The sequence below is a fragment of the Cetorhinus maximus genome, chromosome 10, assembly GCF_964194155.1.
Source record: "Cetorhinus maximus chromosome 10, sCetMax3.hap1.1, whole genome shotgun sequence".
NCBI lineage: Eukaryota > Metazoa > Chordata > Chondrichthyes > Lamniformes > Cetorhinidae > Cetorhinus > Cetorhinus maximus.
The window spans coordinates 79427429-79451489 of NC_135888.1; the positions used below are offsets into that span (position 1 = coordinate 79427429).

The window sequence follows — 24061 nt, forward strand, 5'->3', positions numbered from 1 at the left end:
ATTGTTAATCTTAAAAGTAACATTTTGCGTCATAAGGTCACGAACCCAGTTCTGTACCATGTTCTTTGTGAGGGACTTTCTTTGCAGGTTTATCCGGGTCAGACTGGGGCATTAGCTTCGGGGTGTATACACCGTATAATGTGCTGTCAGCTCGAGGGAATCACTCCAGAAACCCTGCATATCAGTTGCAATATCCTCCAATTTGCCATCAGAAAGACTGAAGCCATTGTCTTTGGCCCCCATTTCAAACTCGGTTCCCTCCCTGCTGATTCCATGGTTGATTCAGACAGTTCGCAATCTTGGCAGCCTATTTAATCATACCCTATCGAGTTGAACAATGACCATCTCTGCCCCTGCTTTAGCTCATCTGCTGCTGAAACTCTCATCTATGTTTTGGTTATCTCCAGGAGAAAACAAAGAGGTTATGTTTGAAGGGGTGAGAGGCGTTGAGATAGAGAAGTTGAGGGGTGTAATTTCAAAGCTTGGGGCTGAGGCAGCTGAAGGCACAACCACCAATGGTGGGGCAAAAGGAGGTAGGAGTGTATAAGAGGTTAGAATTGGATAAATACAAAGATCTCTGATGGCCCTAGGACTGGAGGAGTTTACAGATACCAGGAAGGGTGAGGTCATGGAGGGATCTGAATAGAAAGGTGAGAATTTTACATTTGTGACATTGTCATATATCAGAAGCCAATGTAAGTTAGTGACCACAGGAGCAATAAGTGAACAATGTTTGGTGTGAGTTATATCAGAGACACCAGAGGTTATGGAGTGTGAAAAATGGGAGACTGGCTCGGAGAGCATTGGAATAATCTAGCTTGGTGTCAACTTTTGTCTGGTTATGTGCTTTGAGATATTGTCCGTACTTAAAGGTGCTATATAAATGCAAATGTTGTTGTTGAATTCCTACAAGATGATGTGCAAAGTGTTGCAATGTGTTTTTGGTTTCTAGGTGAGTTACTCTATAACATCTGTGATTAACCAGCCCAGTCTCAGCCGATTCTTATTTACATAATAATTGGTCTGAGGTTACCTGCTTTTTATGGATCTAACATGATACTTTTTTGTGTGGAGCCTGTTTGAGTCTTACTTGTTCCAAAAATTTGTACAAACTATGACTTCAGAGATGGCTACTCCACCTTGTCTTTCCAAAAGCATGATTGCATCCACTTATACCAATCATCTTGGTTGCTTCAGCTTCAGCCATCATTCTCGGCATTTGTTCTCTGTAGGTGTTACTATATAGGGGAGAGGAATACGTACAGTATGTGTATTGAATGTATAAAAATAACAAGGCAAAATGTGGTCACTAAACAGAGAAAGCTCCAGAATCATCAGAAAGAGAATCAAGAGATGAGGCTATTTTATCTTAAGCTACATTGGTTGCATCATCTCAAGGTAGATAGTTGACAATGCCAGACACAGCATAATTTCATTCTCATGAAAGGCAAATACTAGTCCGATGTCAGGAAATTCTTCAAAGGTGTCGACATTTGGTATGGACATCTGGGGAGAGTAGTGAAGACAAATATCCTAGTGATAGTCAATGCTGCTTTTAAAGTGGGTTTGCCAAACTGTAGGGTGTGTAGGATGGTGAAATTATGGTGTAAATGAAGCCTGAAATTCCAGAGTCATCAGAACCAAAAGGAATGCAGAATCTCAGTGATTGCTTTTGGAGTCAGTTCAAGTATTCACAATCAACGCTCGTTCTACCAGTTTCAGTTTTCCAACTACTAAACTTGTGCAATGTCCATTTGTATAATGTACATTTTGGTGTTTGTTTCACTTGCATTTGAGGAGATTTACCAAACTAAATGTGGCTTCATATTCTTGGTGGCTTGAGTTGTGGATCCACGATAAAGGGAGTCTTCAATTCTAATGTTGGAATAAGGCAACGAGATTCACAAGGTGCTCCTAACCCGGAAGGCAAAATGAGCAAATAACAGTATAAAATGATCCTGTGATTGGGACACAAGGATGTCCTCATCTCTGCTTATCACATACTCTGCTTGAAAGTACAATGCTGGAATCAATGAGAAACTATCTGTAATGAAACCAAAACTTAGAGGCCCACAGGGGAAATCCCTCTTTTTGTTTCAATGATTTATTTGGATTTAGATTACTGCCATTCTGACTTTCGAAAGCTCTTTTCCCTTCTGCGCTGTGATCAGGCACAGGCTCCTCCAAACTCTGTCTCCTTGCTCTATCTCAGTTCATGCTATGAAGATAAACAGATTCTCTGTCCTGCAATCTTCATGCATTGACATGTAGAATAAACCACAGTTCCTGCTCCCACTGAGCTGTCTGGAGAAAATACTCATTTGAGGCCAGGCACTTTTCAAGAGGGAAGTGGATGAGAGTCCATAGAGGGATGGGGGAAGGGAGAGTAAAATGACAAGGAAAAACATAGGCTCAGAATTTATGGTCGTAATATGACAAAACTGTCAGTTCACTGCCATTACTGTGTAAAACTGACAGTAACTTCTGGAATCTACACAAGTGCAGTTAAACACAGAAACCCAGAAGTTGCTGTCAGGGATGCCCTGTTCATCCAGTCTGCATTATTGCTGTCTGTGCAGATGCAATGAACAGAATCAGTGATTTGATCTGAACTTCAACTTTTTAAGAACTATTCTAATTGCAAAATAAATTGAAAATGTTAGTCTTGTTGAATGTTTGTAATGGTATGCTAAGTCATAGTTAATTCTGAACAACCTCTCTGGCTTTGAAAAAGTAATTTTATATGTGTGGAGTGTCATAGCACCCATTCCATGAAAAAATTCCATTATTTTATGATAAAAATAATTTTTAATTTTAAAATTTGTTTACAGTATTTCACCTTATACCATAATAACATGTGTATGTCCCAATCTTTATTTTTGCTTTCTGTAAAATAATTTAAAAGTCAATTATAATCCATACTTTTTATTTCCTGGCTTACTGTCTGTGAGAATTTTTCAATCTGATTGGCTCTTCAGCCTGCTTGATGACATCAGTTACTGTACATCACAGATCTCCTATTGATGACACCTGATTGTTTGAAACTGTCAAAATAGAAGAAATTGGTGCTCTCTAACCCGCTAATTATTTATGGTCAGCTTTTCTCGAGGTCAACGGCAAATGCTGTCACATCACTGCTAACTGCAGTGAGTTGTAATGTAATCTAGGGGGTTCTGATGATTCAAATGTGGAATGGATATCAAGAATTGAATTACTGGCTGTGTGATGTCATAAAATAATTTGGATTTGATTGCACACAGAATAAATTTCTACTTTCCTGACAACAGCAACTACACTTCAAAAGTATGCAATTGGATGTGAAGTGTTTTGGGACATCCTGAGGTCATGGAAGGTCATCCTGAGGTCATATCATACAAAGCAAAGTCCTTTCTTTCTGTATTATCACTAATGTGAATATACAATAACAGCTTGAATTTATAGAACACCTCTAATGTATGAAGTTTTTTAAGGCATTTTTCTGATTATGAGAAATAGAGTGGAAGAAAAAACATGCAGTCCCACAGAGATTTCACCCTTACAAGTTAAATTTCATAAAAATTATGCGTTCTTGTCAAGTACCTTATTTGGCGCTTTCACTGCTGCAGCCCGGGTTCGATTCCGGGTGATGAAAGTTAATTTGGGGAGGCAATGGCGTAGTGGTATTGTCGCTGGATTGGCAATCCCGGGACCCAGGGATAATGCTCTGGGGATCTGAGTTTGAATCCTGCCATAGCAATGGTGGAATTTGAATTCAATAAAAATCTGGAATTAAAAGTCTGATGATGGCCATAAAGCCATTGTTGTAAAAACCCACCTGGTTCACTACATCCTTTTTGTCTTTCCACCGCGCAGTCATCATGGAGGGTCCACAGACTCAGACTGTCAAACTGGCCCGAGTTACTAAAGTTCTTGGAAGGATGGGATCCCAGGGGCAGTGTACTCAGGTCTGTGTGGAATTTTTGTATGACAGCAACCAATCCATCCTTCGAAATGTGAAAGGACCAGTCTGTGAAGGAGATGTGCTCACACTTTTGGAATCTAAGCGTGAAGCAAGAAGATTACGACAACAGATTGACAAAACTGATGCCAGCTGAGGCCACTTTAGAAATAATTGGTTATGGACATTTTCAGAAAGTATTTCTGACAAAGTGGGACAATAAACATGGTAAATAAGTAATCTTAAATTTAAAAATATGTAGGCATTGTCCTGCAGTGTTAATGGATAACCTGCCCTAGTGGAAGAATTTTTATTTGTTTACTAATTTAGTATTATGATCCATGACAGATTAAAGAAGTCTTTTTTTAACGAAGACTCATTCAAGTCCTTCACATCTGTTTCCCTGCCAGTTACCAAACTTCTGAAAAGAAGAAGTCCCTTTCTTTCCAATGTTAGCAAATGATTAATCAACTTGGGCAGAAAATTTCACTTTCAATGCATCATGTGAGGAAGTGACCATAAACAGCGGGTGATCAAACCTCCTAAAAATCCCAGAAGGATATAACGTTAAATTTTGCAGATCACACAGAACTCAGAAATGGGAGCAATGAAGACGATGGTAACAAACCCCAGGAGGATGAATAACTAATGAAATTTAATGCAGAGAGGTGTGATAAGAAGAATAAGACAACATAAACTGAATGATACAATTTTGAAGGGGGTGCAGGAACAGGAGACACCTGGAGGTGTGTGCACACAAATCTATTGACAAAGGAATACAGTACAAAAGCAAAGATGTAAGGCTAAACCTTTGCAACAATAGTTCAGTCTCAGTTGGAGTAATGTGTTTAGTTCTGGGCATCACACTTTAGGAAGGATATCAAAGCCTTAGAGAAGATGCAGAAGAGATTTAATAGAATGGTACCAGGATTGTGGGACTTTAATCTTGTGGAGAGACATTGAGAAGCTGGAACTGTTCTCCATAAAGCAAAGAAGGTTAAAGAGATTTGATAGATGTGTTCAAAATCATCAATGGTGTTGATAAAGTAAGCAGAAACTGTTCCACTAGCAGATAGGCCATAATCGCAGAACACAGATTTAAGGTAATTGGCAGAAGAACCAACTGTGACACGAAGAAATATTCTATGTATAGTGTGATGTGATTTGGAATGTACTCCTGAAAGGTGGTAGAAGCGGACTCGATAGTAACTTTCAAAAGGGAATTAGATAAATACAGGAAGGGAAAGCATTTTCAGGGTGATAAAGAGCAGGAAAGTAGGACTAATTGGATAGCTTCTTCAAAGAGCTGCCACAGATTCAATGGACTAAATGCATCCTGTGCCTGCAAGATTCAATAACTGTCCGGGTGTAAGAAGAATGGCCAATAGGGTCAAGCTACTTGTAGGAGGGAAACCGGCTGGGATAAACCTTTCAAGAAAATATGTGACACAGGCAATTATAACATTGTGTCAATAGATACTGTTGCCTACATGGGATTAAAGCTGTCTCATAGTTGAAAATATTGAATCGAATATGTTCGGTTTCCTGAGACATTGGGGCCAGTCCTGATGCAGGAATAACCTCTACAGAACAGGTGGGATTTATTGAAACAGTGTAGGACAAATGTCCTCTGGGGGAATAATTAATGCTGTGGAGAACATGTTAAAACTAGTATGATCTGTTAGTTTTTCATATTTTCACTTTCATCCCTTGGAAAATATCTAAAATAGTGGGAGGAGTGACAGGCTGATTAACAGTCTGACAGGTCATGGTGCAAACTCTCTTTTCATGGCTGTAACCACCTTAATAACACGCAATACGTGGTTTGTCTTATGTGGCAGGAGGGCTTGATGAGTTCCCACAGTCTAGATGATGAGGGCAGAGGTCCCCACCCACCAAGGCAGGCCTGTAAAAGACAAGACATAATTAGCAAATGCGATAAAAATTGTTTGAAAATTTTGAGAAATGAAACAGTAGATGCTGTGTAGAATTTCAAGTATAGGAAGCTGCTATTCGGCACAACCATTCTATACTGGTATTCATGCTCCACACGAGTCGCCTCCCACCTAAGTTGTGGATATGTATTTTGAGAGAGTAATGGATAGGAAGTTGACTAATAAACAAGAAAGGACCATAGTGTTTCATGAACTTAAAAAATAATAATTCATGGGGCGTGGGCATCACTGGCTAGGCCAGCATTTATTGTCTATCCCTAATTGCCCTTGAGAAGGTGGTGGTGAGCTGCCTTCTTGAACCGCTGCAGTCCATGTGGTGTAAGCACACCCACAGGCTGGTAGGGAGGGAGTTCCAGGACATTGACCCAGCGACAATGAAGGAACGGTGATATATTTCCAAGTCAGGATGGTGAGTGGCATGGAGGGGAACTTTCAGGTAGTGGTGTTCCAATATGTCTGCTGCCCTTTCCCTTCTAGATTGTAGAAGTCATGGGTTTGGAAAGTGCTGTCTAAGGAGCCTTGGTGAGTTCCTGCAGTTCATCTTGTAGACGGTACACAGTACTGCCACTGTGTGTTAGTGGTGGAGGGAGTGAATGTTTGTGGAAGGGGTGTCAATCAAGTGGGCTACTTGGAGACACGTGAGTAATGTCCATCAGGAGTCAAATATAAACCATTATTTTCCTGTTTCTAAGCCCTTTCTTCTGGAGATTTTCTACTCATCGCTTCCAACCTCATAGCTCCTCAAACACATACAGTCCTTTCTATCTCCTCCCAAGGCACACCAACAGGACTGTCCTGACAGACTGATGGCTTGTTGGGACAGCAGCAAACAGAAAACAAATTACCTCATATCTTGATGCTCTTATTTCACCTCCTTTATCAAACTCCTCCAACATTGGGCCAGAGTGGCAGCATTAAATCAACTTCTTTCTGCCTTGGATGTAGTCCCATCACGCCTCCATTGTTTCCCAAGGTAGATTGCAGGCTCTCTGCTGTTGCTTTGAAACACTGACCCAACCAGTTTTTATTCACCAACATTTTCCTCTATTTGGTTGAACTTGTTCTCTTTGACCAACCCTTAAGCTCTACTTCTTCCATATAAAGTATTGCAATGGAAACCTTCCTGCATCCCGGCTGCACTTTTTTGAGATGTTGAATGTTCCTCAGCACCCCCAACACCACCTTCACACTAGTACTTCTCGGATACCCTCGTTACTTTGATTATTGTAAATGCCGCTTCTTGCTCATGTTGAGAATTTCATTAATACTGCCAATTATCACAGGTTCATCTCTGGCTCCTCTCTTCCCTTTCTCAGCTTGTTCCTGGCAATAGCCTCTCCACTGACATCTATTACAAGCATAAACTACTTGGTTCTTTTGATCCTATTGTGTTTCTCAATCTCTCCTTATGACTTTCCCTTCCGCACTGTGCTTCTTATACCCCTGATGAAGAAATTACACTATATCCTGGCTCAAATCACTGCTTCTGTTAAGAGAGCATGTTATATTTCTCTAACCTAGTATGGTGTAATTGCTGCTCATTAGTTCAACTACACTGGGGAAAGCAAATGCAGATTACGTAACCATTTTGTTGAACACTTCTATTATGATGTCAGCCATGGCTCAGTTGGAAGTGCTCCTGCCCAAGTCACAGGGTTCCAGGTTCAAGACCTCCACTCTAGGGCTTGAGCACAAAAAAACAAGGCTGACACTCTGTACAGTACTGAGGGATTGCTGCAATGTCAAATGAGACATTAAATGAGGCACCATATGCCTCTCAGGTGGATGAAAAAAATCCCATGGCACTATTAAGAGGATCAGGGGAATTATCCCCAGCGTCCTGGCCAATATTTATCCTTGAATCACCTTTTCAAAATCAAATTACCTGGTCATTATCACATTGCTGTTTGTGGGAATTTGTTGTGCACAAGTCAACTGCCGCTTTTCTATATTACAACAGTGACTACACTTCAAAAAATGTGCTTCATTAGCTGTGAAGTGCTTTGAGACAACCAGTGGTTACGAAAAACATGATATAAATGCAAACCTTTTATCAGTAAGGAGAACCTTGAACAACCTTTCATTCATGCTGAACTGTCCTTAACACCATTCTAACAAAGCTCAACTCAAGCTTCAAAAATATCTCTTTTGCCCCAGACACCCCACAGTCCTTTGTGCGGGACACTGACTTAAACTGTCTTTCAACCTTGCTTCAATTTCATTCTTAAACTCCTGATTTTCCATATCCCCCGTTTTCTCAGGCCTCTTACCTACATCATTCTGCACTGCCATTGTTTTAATGACTTAATGCTTCTGTCCATTATTTGACTAAGATAAACCACCACGTTCATTGTGACTCAATTTTAGTTTTTAAAAATTAATATTTCCCTCCCTTTTTTCTAACTGAATTTATGTTCCAATCTGAAGGGTCCACACCTAAATTCTGCTGTTTGCGTTCAGATATCAACTGAAGTGCTTTTTCAGGGATTCTGTGTGCTTTGTTTGAAAATTAGGGAGCGTGGTTAACTATGAAGACTGCAATTAATAGATTAGGCAGATTGGATTAAATTTAATGCAAAGAAATTTGAATCAACACATTTTCAGAGAAAGGTATGCTTAGCTATGAAACGAAACTTATAAACGCTGAGTAATTCAGAGGCAGAGATCATTAATGATATTTAAGTTTATAAATAGAGACAGAGAGTTTATTGGTTAAACTAAGAAGTTGGAATATTGTGCCCAGTTTTTGGCACCCTATTTCAGGAAATATTTCAAGACCATGGCACATTTCAGAGACGACATACTAAGAGGACACCAGAGTGAAGTTTAGTCTGAGGCTTGGGGCGGGGGGGTGGGGGGGGTGCTGAAAAAACAAGTTGAGAAAAACTATTTCCACTGATCAGTGGGCTGGTAAGCTCAGGTATTCTAATTAAGATCACTATGAAAAGAATGGAAGCAGTGGTTAGGAAATTATTTTTAATTATACAGGGACTTTCTAAGAAATCAAGTACTGTATAAGAAACACTGACAATATAATGAAAAGCAGAACCTATAATATGGTTTGAAAGGAAACAGGATAAATTAAAAATTAACAGATATGGGGATCAAACTACACTGATAAATTAGAGCACCAGCACAGACAAAATGAGTCTAATTGCCGCCTTCTGTGCTACATCATTTTACGATTGTTTTCCCATGATAAATTTTCTTCAAGCTACACTCCACAGTTGCCACCTTGCGCAGCTTGATGAGTGGAGATATTGAAGATATCTTCTTCCTGGTGTTGGGTTCACATGAGAACTGGCCCGGCTCAATTGCCAGTGTGTCTAAATACACTGCTAGACCCAGTCTTCAGAACTAGCAAGTTTTAAATAAATTGACACTAGAGACAAACTTATTTCTTTAAATTTTAATAAGAATATTGAAACCTAAATCAGCCCTTCACAAAATGCTTGCAGTAAATGAAGACAAAGTATTCTACATTATGTGACAGTATTTTTTTCTTCATTTTATCCTTTTATTAAAAAGTCACAACAGCATACATATCAACAAAAACATCAGATTTACGAATGGTACCATGGTACCTGCCCAAACGAAAAAAAAAACAAAAACATACTCCTAGAGACAGTTTTGGTTTTAAATACTGAATCTTGGAAGCAGTCTGTTTGGAAAAAAACTGGTGGGTACTGCCAAATCTGCCTGAATGCCAACGCTGGAAGTCTACTATATGCTTAAAGCCGTCATCATCGAGGATAATGTCTGCATTTTGTTTTAAGATCCAAAGTTAAATTTTTTTTTTAAGAATTGCAGGGACTGTGGCAAAATGCGCCTCTGCACAAATCATTATCAAAAGTATATATAAATGGCCAGAAAATATGAATGAAATACACTGGAAGGTGCAACAGGCCAGTAAAACCTTTGTGGTGTATGTATTATTTCAACTAAAGGTTTACCAGTCCTCACTTTCTTCTCAAGCACTGTTGTAAATAATGCAAAATTTGCTACACTATTGAGCCTCCCTGCCCCTGGGAACGGTCTTCTCCATTAACAGTGTAAAATCCAAGGGCAAAGGCATCACTTCCAGCACTTTAAGAAAGCTATTTTTAAATAAAATTTACAGGTGGTTGAACAAAAGTGAAAGTTATGTCCCTACAACATCCTGCCAACTTGCCCTACCATCAGGTTCAAGATCCCTGTGTGGAAGTGAAGAATAATTGCCATGTGGAAGTAGTTCTGATTGGAGTCCCATCATACACAGAAATACAGTAAGCCAAAAACTGAAAACTAGGACAGTAGGGCTACAAGACCGGACTCAAAATATTTAGGTGTCCCCACACCCCCCCCAAACATATAAGGGAATTCTCCAAACGGCAATGGGTATCTGTAAACAATTTTAAACTATGCATGGCGACGTTATGAAAATCCTGGAATAATCTCATTTCATCCAATGTATGTGGACTGTTCAGGTGATTTGATTTATATATTTGGAACACCCACCTTTCCTCGTGAGGGTCAACCATCTTCCTGCACCCTGGCTCTACAACTTTGCTCCAACCAGGCCAAAGTTGCTTCTGCCATTCTATCCAACATGCCCCTGGGTCAGATGCTTTTCTTCACTGACAATGCAACATGGAAACTATCAACGTTAAAACAAAACTATTAACTCCCCAGTATAAAACCACTTATTCACACTCCTGAACCATAGCAAGTATCACAATCCTTGTTTAAGAATTTATAATCCTGTGATCTAACTGTTCATTCACAAAAAATAGAACTTTATGCCTGGTAAAAGAATTGTCAGCAGTGTGAGAGATAAAAATAACTCCACACAGGTGAATACCATCATAACAGTCCTGGGAAATGCCAATAAATGCCTCATGTTCTTAAAAGTCTCCTTGAAAAAACTGTTTACAAATGGGAGAATATTTTAAGACTACTAATAGAAACCCTAAACACTTCATGACTATCAGTTAGACAGGAATCATCAGGTCAACATACTTAAGTATTTTTTGGACTTCACATCCATATAGCTTTCCTCAGTTCTCTGAAAGGTATGGATAAAAGAGAATCCTGATCACTTTAAGCCACCCAATTTTTGAACATTATGACCTTAAGTCCTCATGGATCAGCATCAGATCTGCTGTGAAGCTCAAATGCAGTGACTAGAAATAAAACTTAAAATTTTATGGCCAAGTTTTGTTCACTAAGATTCAAAATTCATCTTCAGACTTCCCTGTGATTCTACTTACTTCATGGTTCTGATGTTAAACAATGAAAGACTTGAGGACTGAAATGAAATACAGGGGGGGGGTTGAAAAATGTTTTCAGAAAATCAGAATTTCCTCAATACTTCTCCTAATAGATAAAATTCAGTCCAAAGAGATTACTTTTATAGCACAGTTGACTCCAGCTTAGTACTGAGATGTTGCTTTTTCACTCAAGGCTCAAGTGTGGCAAGGCTTGGCATTGATGACACCCAATTCCTTTCTTATTGCCTGGTTTATAATGTAGTGTCCGACTGTTAAACTGGTATTTCTCTGGACAACCCTAAATTAAATTTCAATACCCGAGCAAGGAAATCATACCATTTCCCTGTATCTACAGGGTCAAATTCTCTAGTCTGCTTGATGCATCAATCCAGCAGCCAGAAGCAATAGGAGCGTGCTTCACAAAAATTGAGAGAAAAATGTGACATTTATAATTTCCAGCTGAAGGCAGCAGACTGCAGCAAACAGGTCAGAAGATTTTGTTTAAAAGAGATTGCTCCTTTGTATAGCAAAATAACTTCTGTTCTTTTTTAAATATATGAAGTTGGGACACAAAAGTTCAACTTGGAAAATGAAACAGAAACAAAATTATTTTTAAACAGTTTCATACTTCTGAAACCTTAATATCCACAGACCTAACCAGAAATCCAATTCCCTCTGCCACCTTGATTTGTGATTGGGGCCTGGAGGGGATGGAAAGAGAATGATCCAGTGATCATTCCAAACTATAAACTGTAACATGTTAACTCATATCTCTTGACCTGATTCAGCAGTTAGTTTATGATTCCAGTAAGGTCTGTTTGTAACTCTATTGGTAGCCAGGTACCATAGAGATACAGTTCAGAACCTCTGAGTATCTGGAATGTTGTAAAGGTCTTTAAGAAAAATTATACTTAAATAAAATCAGGGATCAGTGGATCATAGTCACTGTGAGCCAACAAAAAGACTTGCTGTCCTTTCGAACTTGCTCCTCACTCTGGGAACGAGTATGTTACAATTGTGGGCTTTACTACGTCTACAAGATCCTTTCTCATTACCCCAGCACGTTGTATGAATATGGAAAAATTAAGGGGAAAAGGACTTCAATTTTATTTTAAATATAATCACTAACTCAGTGCGAAACTAACTACAATGTGACACTCTCCCAAATCCTCTGTTCCTACAGCTTGCTGCAGAACACAGCAAAACTGATACTATATTCCACTGTGATACTGTGGTGCTGGACTTTTATTGAACATCTTATCTTCACCCAAAACAACCTCTCCTTTTTTAATCTCATGTATTTCTTAATGAGCGTATGTTACAGAACAGTTCCTCTGAGTCTGATTTCCATTGCAGGCGCCTCTATGACTTGGCCAATCTAGGTTCTTCAGCCTTCAGTGTCCCAACTGCATCTTTGACAGCATGGTAAATAATGTTCTTCACCTGAGGGCAAGAAACTTCACGTTAAACCATAGTCCACATAATTAGTAAGTCAACATCAACATACCCATTACAAATAGGGGTGGAAGGGGAGGGAGAAAAGGGATCTATTTACTGTTTAAATGATGAAATTACAAAGTATTCTTGCACTTTTGCCCCATGAGAGTAACCTATGTATTCAGTGTGCCACTGATGGCCCTTTTCTGTTCTACCTGCAAGCTGATTCTGCAGGTGACTGTTGACATCAAGTAACTTATTTCATAACAATTCTAAAAAAAACCTACAGGAATTGGAGTTCCTCTGTACAACTTCACCAGATCACAACTTTCTGTCACTCACTTTTAGAATGGCTAAATATGACACTGTGGCCAAGACCAAATTGGTTTAGAGCCAGGAATTTCCTTTAATGTTGGGGCTTTCAGATGTCTTTACTTGCAAGTGGGAATATTCTTCAGGTCAGACAATTCCATTACTAATTGGAAGGACCTATTAATAATGCCATACCTGCAATTTATCTTCATGGTTGGTGTGAGTGTTTGAGAGGTGCCTGAATTCCTGAGTAAGACGGAAGCAGTGTTTGACATGTTCTGGAGAGACAAAGTCTTCGGCTACTTTGATACAGCTGTACAGATTGTGTACCTGAAACAAAGACATACAGCCATTATCATAGATTCCTGCCCTTTCTTATTTCACACATCACAGAAAGGAATAGCAGGGACCAGGATAAAGAATAAGCAGCAGCTTAATAAAACAAGTGAAAATAACCAAAATGCCATTTAAGTCTTGCTCTAGAGGCTACCATTATAAAATCTTTCCCTCTAACCAGGTACAGACACACACAAATTATTCTTATGGTGAACATAGCTATGCATTAGTTACCATAGATTAGTGTCCACAGAGATATTTCAGATAAAATCACAATTGGCAGAAACAAATAGGCATTTGATGTTTCATATTCCATTTTTTTCTTCTGAATAGTTACAGCTCTCCTCTCCACTCAACTGTGAAAGGTGTCTTATAAATGCAAGTTCATTCTTTCTTAACCTAATTTTCAGTATAGCAGACACCTTGTGGAACTCCTGATTTTTCCTTATAATTTGGGAAGCAGCAATCCTTACTTGGTGAGGTGCTCCTGCTGGGATGAAGACAGCATCCCCCAAGAATTGTACAATGGCCCAGCCTTGCACGCCATACTCCTCATACAGTCGTTTCCGCAGAACCTGATCTAGGTACCAGCTCTGGTCATGAATCGGATCATGATCTGGTGGGTTATCTTGACCTTGTTCTTCAGACACCTGGGGGAGAAGCAAGCACAGCAGTGTCCAATTTATGTAAATACATCTTAACACATGATTTTGAAATAGTAAACTGAAACTGGGAATGGCAAACTGAAACAAAGAATAAAGACTTGACTTTTCAGAATTAACCTTTACATTTAAACAGGTTAGTTCAAGATTCTCCAAGAAAAAAATTAGGAATTGTGTTGAGAATGCTGAAAACAGGAAATGGAATGCAACTGGAAAAAATGTTATTTGAAATGTGGTGGTATTAAAAAGAATATGAACTTGAGGAAAAACTTTGTCACTTTAAAGCAGCGTTCTTCATTGCAAGGCCCACGGGCCAGTGGCAGCACCCATCCTCACTAAGTGCAGCTCCTTGACTCTTTCTCTCCTGTAATCTCATTGAGCGCTGCAAGATTTGTTTTAACAAAATTCCAGTGTGACTAGCCTGGCGCCACATTGGAGCAGTCTCTTGCCGCTCCCCAGCCTCCGAGTTGTGGTTGCTCCCTGACATCCGAGTTGCGGCCTACCCCTCAGAGTTGTGGCAAGATCTTGAACAGGGACGCAAGTCCAGGAGGGGGAAGTGGTGAGGTGGTAAGTCAGGGAGTGAGAGGTTCTGCGAGAAGGTGGGTCTGAGAGAGGTAGAGGCCACAACATAAAGGTCTGGGAGGGGGAGAGACCACAATGCTGAGGATTGGGGATGAGGATCTGCAGTGACCAGGAGGATCAAGGTTCAGCAAGCAGGATTAGTGCCAGGCAGGGGGTAACTTAAGTAGAAAGCTGAATTTTTCTTTAAAAAAAAAGTTAAAAAATATAAAAGTTATTTCATTTACCAATGTAGGAATTTAGCAATGTAGAATATTGCAACTTAAGTTTTGCACTGTTCAGTTTTTAAAAAGTTTACTTGCATAGTTGCATTTTAAATTCTTTATATCTTCCTGGTTATTGCTTTATAAATGCTGTAATTTTTAATTGTACATGAGTATTTATTTTTAAATATACGATTTTGTTTTAGTTACACACATCGCTCTGTAACATTACATCATGAAGGGGTGGTAAGCAATGATAATTTAGTAAAGTAGTCGATGTGGCCCTCACATTGCAGGTTCTTGGCTAAAGTGGCCCTTGCTTGAAAAATAGTGAAAATCACTGCTTTAAAGGATAGAATCTAAGTAAGTTAATCTAACTGGCTGACCAGAATAATAAGTGGGGGCAGATTGTTGGAAAATAGAAGCACATCCATCACTTTCTTCCAGGTACACAGAGATGTGACACAATTGAATACGGCCTCAAAAAAGGTAGAGCAGTCTTCTGTATCTATATAGGATTATTCTTTCTATAGCTAGCTGAACAGTGAAGCACATAAATCTACCGTATAAGGGTGCATAATTGTGCAATTAGTGAATGCTCACACGCGATGTAGAGAAAGTCACACTGTTATGTGATTTTGGAGGGTGGGGGGGGTGATCTTTTCTCTTTAAATAATTTCCAAATATATGTCTGATAGCTTGATTGTTAATTGTTATATATTTCACTTTCTTTGGACTGGCTTCAGGAAATAAAAAAAATCATAAAAAAAATATATTTTCCACTTCTGAGCTTAGGCATAATGAATGGATAAGGATGAGGATAGAATGTTTTAAGGAGACAAGACATTTAATCCAAAAATAAAAACATGGAACTGGCCCATTAAAAAGGAACACGTAGATCTAACTTGCTAATATACTGCAAGCCATTTTTGACCCAACTTGTTGAAGATCCAATGTTTATAACTTTCATCTGGTTCTCGCAAGCAATCAGCATGGCAATCATAATTTACAGCTTATAGAAATATTGGAGCATACAGCCCATAAATTATCAATTTTTTAAAAATTAATTCACGGGATGTGGGCTTTGCTGGCTAACAATTGATCTAGCAATCAACATTGGGAAGGACCAAGATAAAGGTGTTGTTTTAGGAAGCCAAGCAAAGAAATGAGGGACAAATCAAAAACAACTTAATTGCTAGAATATTTCTTGAAGAAAATGAGGCACTTTTGAAACTATAATGCTAGAAATAGAAGAGAAGTATATGCCTAAGAGAAATAAGCATAGGGTAAACAGTTCTATATCCAAAATTGATGAACAGAACAATTTGTATAGTTTTATTCTACCCTTTCCATACTAAGAATACAGGAGAACAGGTTGCAAAACATTTTGGTTGTGCAATAAAGGCTCAAGCAAAAGGCATCAAGTGTACTAAAATGTATTTTCAATAATGCGACAGCAAAAGAATAGCACAAGTTAGAATCCTAAAAGAAAGAAGTAGTGCTGGATCTGAGGGTCAGAAAATGATCAAAAAACAATATGTACTAGAAAAATTCACAAAATAGGTCAATATTGAATTGGTATCCATTATAGTAGTAAATTGAATGTACCAAACAACACAGGTTTGTGTGGCAGAAGGCCATTAATCTCAAGGTACTGAAGTAGACAACTCTCTTGGGCCAGAATGCAAGTATCTTAGCATGTTGAAGGAGATGAGGAAGTGAATTTCCACAGCTAAGGTCAACAAATTTGGCTTGGGAAAGTACATGGTGTACAAATTCACCAATATTAGAGAAAGTAACTGAAACAATTTTGTAGAGTACCTGGCACAGTGATAACCCTACAACCAGCATTCAAGCAAAACTTTCAAATGCCTTTTGGCAGCAGTAGGTGAATGAGTGTTTTCTTAAGGGAATTCAAAGGTTTACAACTTCCAACTGTTTGCTTGGAGCAGCTACAGTGCCGCAGAAAGAATGCAGTTCCAAAACTCAAGGAGATCTACATCATCCAAGACTGCTTGTTTAGCATCCCATCAAACCCTTAAACACTTACTCCTATACCACCAGCACACCGAAGCTGAAGCGCGCACCATTGACAAGATGCACTGCAGCAATTCGCCAATGCTCTTTTGACTTGGAAATATTTTGCCATTCCTTCATCGTCATTGGGTAAAAACCCTGGAACTCCCTACCTAACAGCACTGTGGGTGCACCTACAGCATACAGACATTAACAGTTCAAGAAGCAGTTCACTGCCACCTTCTCAAGAGCCAAAAACGCTGGCCTTGCCAGCAACATCCCATGAACGAATCATAAAAACAACATTTTGCCAACAGACATTCACATGAAGTTCAATGTGAAGCTCACCTTTCTGAGTAGCTCTCTGATCTTCTCAGCGTCTTTTGCTGCATAAATGTGCCAGAGTGCACCGGCCTTCTCTTTGCTTTTGTGAATTCTTTTTTTCGTCACCTCATCCACATCACCTTCCTCGATTGTCTTCATTACCTCTGATCATATACAACACAACAATGTATGATACTTTGATTTATAGGGCACCTTTAACAGCGAAAAACATTGCAAGGCACTTCAGAGGAAAATTAGTAATAAATCAATGCTGAGGCAAAGAACAAAATATTAGGGAGGTTGACCAAAAGATTTGTTGAAAGAAGTAGGTGTTAATGAGAATCAAAGGAGAAAGAGGGAAATAAAGAAGAACTGTAGAATATGGGGTCTAGCTGAAGGCACCGCCATCAACAGTGGGATAAGAGGTTCAATCACAGAATCTTTACAATGCAGAAGGAGGTCATTCAGCCCATTGAGTCTGCACTGGCTCTCTGAAAGAATATTCTACCTAGTCCCACTCCTCTCCCTTATCCCCGTAACCTTGCACATTCATTCTTTTCAGAGAGAAATCCAATTCCCTTTTGAATGTCTCGATTGAACCTGCCTCCATCACCCTTCTCAGGAAGTTCGTTCCAGACTCCAACCACCCTCTGGGTGAAAAAAAACTTTTCCTCACACCACATTTACTCCTTTTGCTAATTATTTTGAATCTGTGCCTTCTGGTTCTTGATGCTCTCCTGAATGGGAACAGTTTCTCACTATTTACCTAGTCCATATTCCTCAGGATCATGAATACCTCTATCAAATCTCCTCTCAGCCTTCTTTTCTCCAAGGAAAACAATCCCAACCTCTCAAATTTATCCTCATAGCCACAGTTCTTTATCCCTGGAATCATTCTTGTGAATCTCCTCTGTACTCTCTCCAATGCCTTCACATCCTTCCTCAAGTATGGCGTCCAGAACTGGACGCAGAACTCCAGATGAGGCCTAACTAATATCTTGTACAAATTCAACATGACTTCCTTTAGAGTTTCTTCATTTATTTCATACTGCCTCTCCATATTCTTCCTGCCAAAATGAATCACCTCACACCTCTCTGCACTCCTGTCTGCCCAATCCACCAACATGTCTATGTACTTTTGAAGTTCAAGACTATCTTCATTACAATCGATGTTTCCAATCTTCGTATCATCTGCAAATTTTGAAATTATGCTCTGAACACTACAGTCTTGATCATTAATATGTATCAGGAAGAGCAAGGTCCCATCAGTGACACCTAGGGAACTCCACTACAAACCTTCCTCCAATCTGAAAAACAACCATTCATTTAGGTTGTATGGCTAGAAAAGATTGCAGAGATGGACAGTGGTGATGTCATGAAAAGAGTTTAACACATTGATGAGAATTTAAATTGGAAGTCTTTTGGGGCTGAGAGTCAATATGGGTCAACAAGGACTGATGCACTGGGAAACGTTCCCTTTAATTTCTTTTTCCAAGTGCCCAGGCAATTTAAGTGCATGGCATTCATTTTTGTTTCTTCTTTCAACCTGACTTTTGGTTTGCTGGGCAGCCACACAGCTTAAAGGGAATGTTGGTGATGGGTGACCAGGACATGCTGCAGGGTAGGAAACAGGTCAGTGAATCTTGCACAAGATCAAATTTAGAGGGTAGAGGTTGGAGGCTGGCAAGGAGAGCATTGGAATGGTCAAGTTTGGAGGTGACAAAAGCGATGAAAAGAATTTCAGCAGATGAGTTGAGGTGGGGTAATGTTTCAGAGATAGTAACAGTCAATCGTTGTGAGGGTGATGATATGGGGTTGGAAGCTTAGCTTCTTGTTGAATAAATGACAATGTAGGAAAAATACTGATTCAGCCCAAGACAGTGTTCCAGGCATAGAGGTGAAATTGGTGGGAAGTATAGGGAGTGTATGTTGGGAGCATATTTGGGAGCTAAAGATGATCCCACCACAACCCTGTCAATTTTTAACTGGATGAAACTGTGGCTCAAAGAGCAGAAATGGAGGGGTTGAGACAGGAAAGGAGAGGTAAAGCTAGGTGTAGTTGTCATGCATGTGAAAGTAGGCCTCATGTATGTGGATGATGCCGGCATGCTATAGCACATATATGGCAAACGGGAGGATACCAAAATTAGATCTTTGGGTGACTTCAAGCACAGGAAAATAAATCATTGACAGTGATGCTCTGTAGCCAGAGTGACAGTGAGGGCAGCTGGAGGATGATGTAGTCAAACATAGTAAAGACTGCAGAAAGATCAAGAGAGGATAATGCACTCTGGTCACAGAAGAGGTCATTTGGGTTCTGTGATTTTAAAGGAAGTTGCAGGAATGATAAACATTGCTTAGGAAGACAACATGGTCAAAGACTTTAGAGAGGAAAGGGAGATTTTAAATAAGGAGCTAAGTTGCAAGGATAGATGAACTTAGGATGGGTTATTTGACGCAACTGTAATGAATTGAAGCTTTGAAAAGGATAGAAATTGTAGTTGAAAAGAGAGGAACAATTTACAATGTCAGCTAACATGGGGGCCAGGAAGGTAAATTGGGTGCTCTGCAGTTTAGTGGATTGGGTGGAGGGAGCAGAGACAAGAGGAACTAAGAGAGGACAAGAGGGGAGATGAGAGAAACCTGAGAAGATTGTAGGATCCGAGCTAGGGTAAGGAGAAATCTGGAGGGAGGAGACAGCGGAACAGATGGATTCAATCATAGTGACAATAAAGATCATAAGTTTATCACACTTTGTTGGAGGTAAGGATGAAGGGAGAAGGGGAGAGGAGCTTAAGTATTAATACTGTAGAAAAGAAGCTTGGGTTATCTTTACTGGCCTGGGTAATCTTACATATGGGGCGTTTTGGCTAAGAAGAGGCCGAATAGTGCTCGATGCAGTACATAAGTCCACTTGTGTGCCAGATACACAAATCTGCACCTCCTTGGACTTGAGAGAGTGGAGATGAGAGCCACTTCTGGGAACAGCTGGAATGGGAGACAGTAAAAAATGGCTGGGGTCAAGGGGATCAAAGCAGCAGATGACTGACTGGTTCAACTGATCAACAGCTGAAGAAATATAGCTAATGAAGGGCAAAAAGTTAGAATCACAGAATTGTTACGGCGTAGGAGGCGGCCATTTGGGCCATTAGGTAGTTGGATGTTTGAAAATCCAGTTGTAAGTGACTTGAGGGAAGCCCTTTTCTCCATGCAGAAAGAAGTGAGGTTCGAAGGTGGTAAGGAGATGTGGGCGTTGAGTGATAGAGGAAGGTGAAGTGGTCAGAAATGGTCGTGTCTGTGATCAGAACTTGGGAGTATAGAGGCCACAAGAGATGGCTTCAGGGAAGTGGCAGGTTTTGGGAGACCGGAAAGGCAGTGGATTCAGAGTAGAGGGGGCAAGGGGAGCTGGGGTGGAGGTTAAAATCAGAGGATGAGGAATCATCAACTGCATAGTCTGAGGCAAGAAAGGAGGGAAGAAACCGTTTTATAGGTAGGGGAAGAGATCAAGAAATTATTTAGTTCTAACAGCCCTATCACCACAGTGTTTAAGTGAGGAAAAATGATGGAAAATAATCAGGAAGGAGGCTTTAATAAGGGACAAGGTGTCACCACCACCTATGAGTGACGCTTTAGTCAAAGCCAAGCAATTATTCACAATAGAGCTGAGGAGGCAAGGGCCATGCTTGAAAGTGAACAGATATTCTGGACAGACTAGCTGTTCTATCACTGAAACAATTTTATCCAATATTAGACAATTAGTAACTTTAACCTGGAGGTTTGGGGGATATTTGGCAAAGAAGTAGTTTTGATCATTTGTAACATATCTTGGCTATACTGACATGATAAAAATGCAACAATTGCCACTCAGCTACATTGAACAGCAATTCTAGGTAGATCATGGATTGGACTCCCTGACAGAATGAACTGAATGTTATAAAATACAGTAAAGTCCCGCCGTTCCGGGGTTTACATTCCCGCAAAACCGCAAACGATGAACATGCTTTTCAATGGGAATCAATTGAATAGGTTCCAGCAAAGTGAGGGTAGCACTGATTTGTGTAGCAAATTGTGGTACCTGTATACGACAGAGCCTCTGAGTAATATCAGATATGAATTGTAAATTTTAGAAAGAGGCAATCCTCATTTAAGAAAAAAAATGAATCACCTCAAAACTGGTGAACATGAACAGTGAATATTTCAAAACCGAACAGAGCCTTATTGAAGCTCTGGACCGAGAGATTCAGGCTTTTCCAGGTCAATCACTTTGTTTGAGTTGCATTCAGCTGCAACCATTCCAGGCACCGTTTCTCACCCCTGCTGGAAAGATGCTTAAAAATAAAGAGACTTAAATGTCCATGGCCAGGGCTAATGGAAGAATCTACTTCCAGAGACTTCGACATCATTTCCCCATTAAAACGTGTCGAGGTGATGTGTCTCCATCATGGTTGACGTCTCCTCAGGAAAAGAATGGAGAAGGAAATGAAAACGCGGATAAGTGAACAATTGCTCATGCAATGGGCAATGCAGTGTACAAACCCTTTATCGTGGGTAAGCAAATACGCAAACAAGGAAGTCATAAAGGTGGGACTTTACTGTACCCAGGTGTCAATTAAAATATGAGCTTTAATTCAGCAACAAGCTAAAATTCCGTTATGCTAACACACTATAAACTAAATATTACAAATGATTAAGCAATACAAAATGCAAACTCCAAGGTACAAGAACTAGTTTTATGTCTGATTTCGAGTATTTATTATAATTAATCCAGAATCACCAATGCTGTTCGATATAGTTCTGTGCACTCAATATAGTGACAAAGCTCCACACAACTGGTAAATTGTTTGTGTAGAATAAAAATCATGAATTAGTGTCAGGAAGAGTTATTTATTATAGACAGCTACTAAAAGCCTTTATCTGCATCATTTATTTACCTGATATACATTATAAAAGAAATGCATAGATTCAAAAAAAACATGGAAAGAAACTTGCCCTTTGTCTCATTTGGCAACTACCAGGTTCTCTGGCCAAGTAAATAAAAATTTACTGTTTTACAAGCCTTGAATTCACAATCCAGTCAGTGTCTGCCCAGATTTTTGAGACTCAAATGGATGAATGGAAAAAGGTGTTAAAGCTTTGAGAAATACCATTCAATGAGATTAGCCATGACTAATATTGGAGCGCAGATATAAAGCACACTTAATGTTATTCAGAAGTTAAATGTGTGACAGAACACTGTATCAACATAAGGATGCAGAGATTTTACCCAAGATACAAATTTAAGCCTCTCTGAATGTCTTGAAAGTCCAATCAGAGTTGCAAAGGGAATATTGGACTCACAATGAGACAGTGAATGACCAGCTGCATGCTTCAAGTACAAGAAAACTTCAACAAGTACATAAAAATACTTGCTTATGTGGATGTAGAGAGTGTTATATCATTCGAAGTGCCACCCACAGTAATAAAGGTATTTGCAATCTACTTCAGAAATGTGCCACCACCACCTGATCTTATGAATAATGGAAAAAAGAAAGAGAAGCTAATACAATGTGCTACATGCCTCAAAACAGAATGAAAATGCACAGACCTGTTACTCCACTGTTGTCTGTATCTGTGAAGGAGAAAATTCATCATGTAACTAAAACAATTAATTCAATTATCTATCGTGATCCCAACCCCACAAAAAATATTAAAGTTCTATACTTGATTTAAGCCTGGTTATCAAGAGCTTCCCATTTAATTCACTTGACTGAATATCATTCCAGCCAGTATTTTAGGGTCTTTAAAAAATATTGCCAATCCCTGCCCTTCCAAAAGGTGCTGTCATCTTGCTGCAGCACAATGGCATAGTCCCACAGACACCAGTTGTTACCCTGAGAAGTGGTGATTATTCTTGCATTAGCCTTGAGAGGGCTATCATCTAGCTACACAGCTACACACACAGCCAAGAACAGCCATCCTGTCCTGACCGAGGCTTATATGATTAATCAAAAATTAACCGTTTCCCAAAACAAAATTTACAACTTGAATAACCTATTCCCTCAGATGAAATGCAACACAGAAGTAGAAAACTGAAAAAAATACCACAAAGCTTATCCTTCTCCTAACTCAGAGAGTTCACAATGGTAGATTAAAACAAACGCAAAACTCTACAACCACATATATCAGGGCCACCGATTTACTATACAATTTAAATTGTTTTATTAATTGGAAATCTACAATCTTCATTGGTATTTTGAGGATTGAATGCTACAATTCCATCCATTTTTCAGTAAAAAGTGCAAGTCAGTGGCCTTGAACATGACAATGAAAATGATACGAAAAATAGGACTTCCTCCAAAGTACCACATCACTGCACAATGAAATTGTAACAATATTCTCCAACTGACATGATTTATAATAAAATACTTCCAACTGATGTTCATGTTCTGGATTAGTGCAGCTGTAGGGTTCAATTTTTACTGAAGGCACAACCCTGAGGTTGCAGTGAAGTGGCACTGGAGAACATGCTTCAGATGAGGGGCGGTGGCACAAATAAAGTCTTGGCCTTTAAGATTTCAATAAAGTGCAATGCATTTTATAACCTTCAATGTGACATGGAACAGGAAACAGCATCTAGCTGTATCACCAATATCCCAGGATCTTAAATAGCAAATGCCTCATAAATGCTTAGTCTTGATGGGTGACACCAATACCATCACTCTATTGACTGCCCAAAAGTGCCCGATATTTGTTTTCTGGACAAGTTTCTGGAACAGATGTGTTGCCATAACATTATGCAACTTGACCTTAGATTTTGTCATAAAAATTCAGCATTCCAAACATGTTAAATTTCCAATTAATTAATCTCATTTTTACAGCTAAAAACAACAAATGGTGATCTATCTGCTCTGGGCTTAAGCTGCATAAAAAATTAGATTAAGACCTGCACTCAGTAGTTAGTTCTTTAATTCCATTACACTTTTTATAGCATTTATAGATCACTCTTTCATTTTTTTTAAAGAGTCAAAATATCCTGAATTTTTAAACAGCTCTAATAATTGTCAATAAAAAT

The 24061-nt window shown here is 39.3% G+C and overlaps 1 protein-coding gene and 1 pseudogene across 2 annotated transcripts in view; one reads left to right on the forward strand and one right to left on the reverse strand.

The window, feature by feature from the left end:
* Positions 1-539: 539 nt before the first annotated feature.
* LOC144685259 (small ribosomal subunit protein eS28 pseudogene) lies at positions 540-4209 on the forward strand (annotated as a pseudogene). Its single transcript, XR_013577684.1, has 2 exons — positions 540-650; positions 3853-4209. The product of XR_013577684.1 is annotated as a small ribosomal subunit protein eS28 pseudogene (transcript).
* Positions 4210-9286: 5077 nt separating this feature from the next.
* kdm3b (lysine (K)-specific demethylase 3B) overlaps positions 9287-24061 on the reverse strand; it is a 137815-nt gene continuing 123040 nt past the window's right edge. Inside the window, exons 23-27 of the mRNA XM_078550661.1 lie at positions 22595-22618; positions 17035-17174; positions 13700-13876; positions 13086-13220; positions 9287-12584 (exon numbers count right to left, since the gene is read on the reverse strand). Of these exons, the coding sequence (XP_078406787.1) occupies positions 12504-12584; positions 13086-13220; positions 13700-13876; positions 17035-17174; positions 22595-22618 (557 nt within the window). The 3' untranslated portion in view covers positions 9287-12503. The remainder of the gene's footprint in view (positions 12585-13085; positions 13221-13699; positions 13877-17034; positions 17175-22594; positions 22619-24061) is intronic.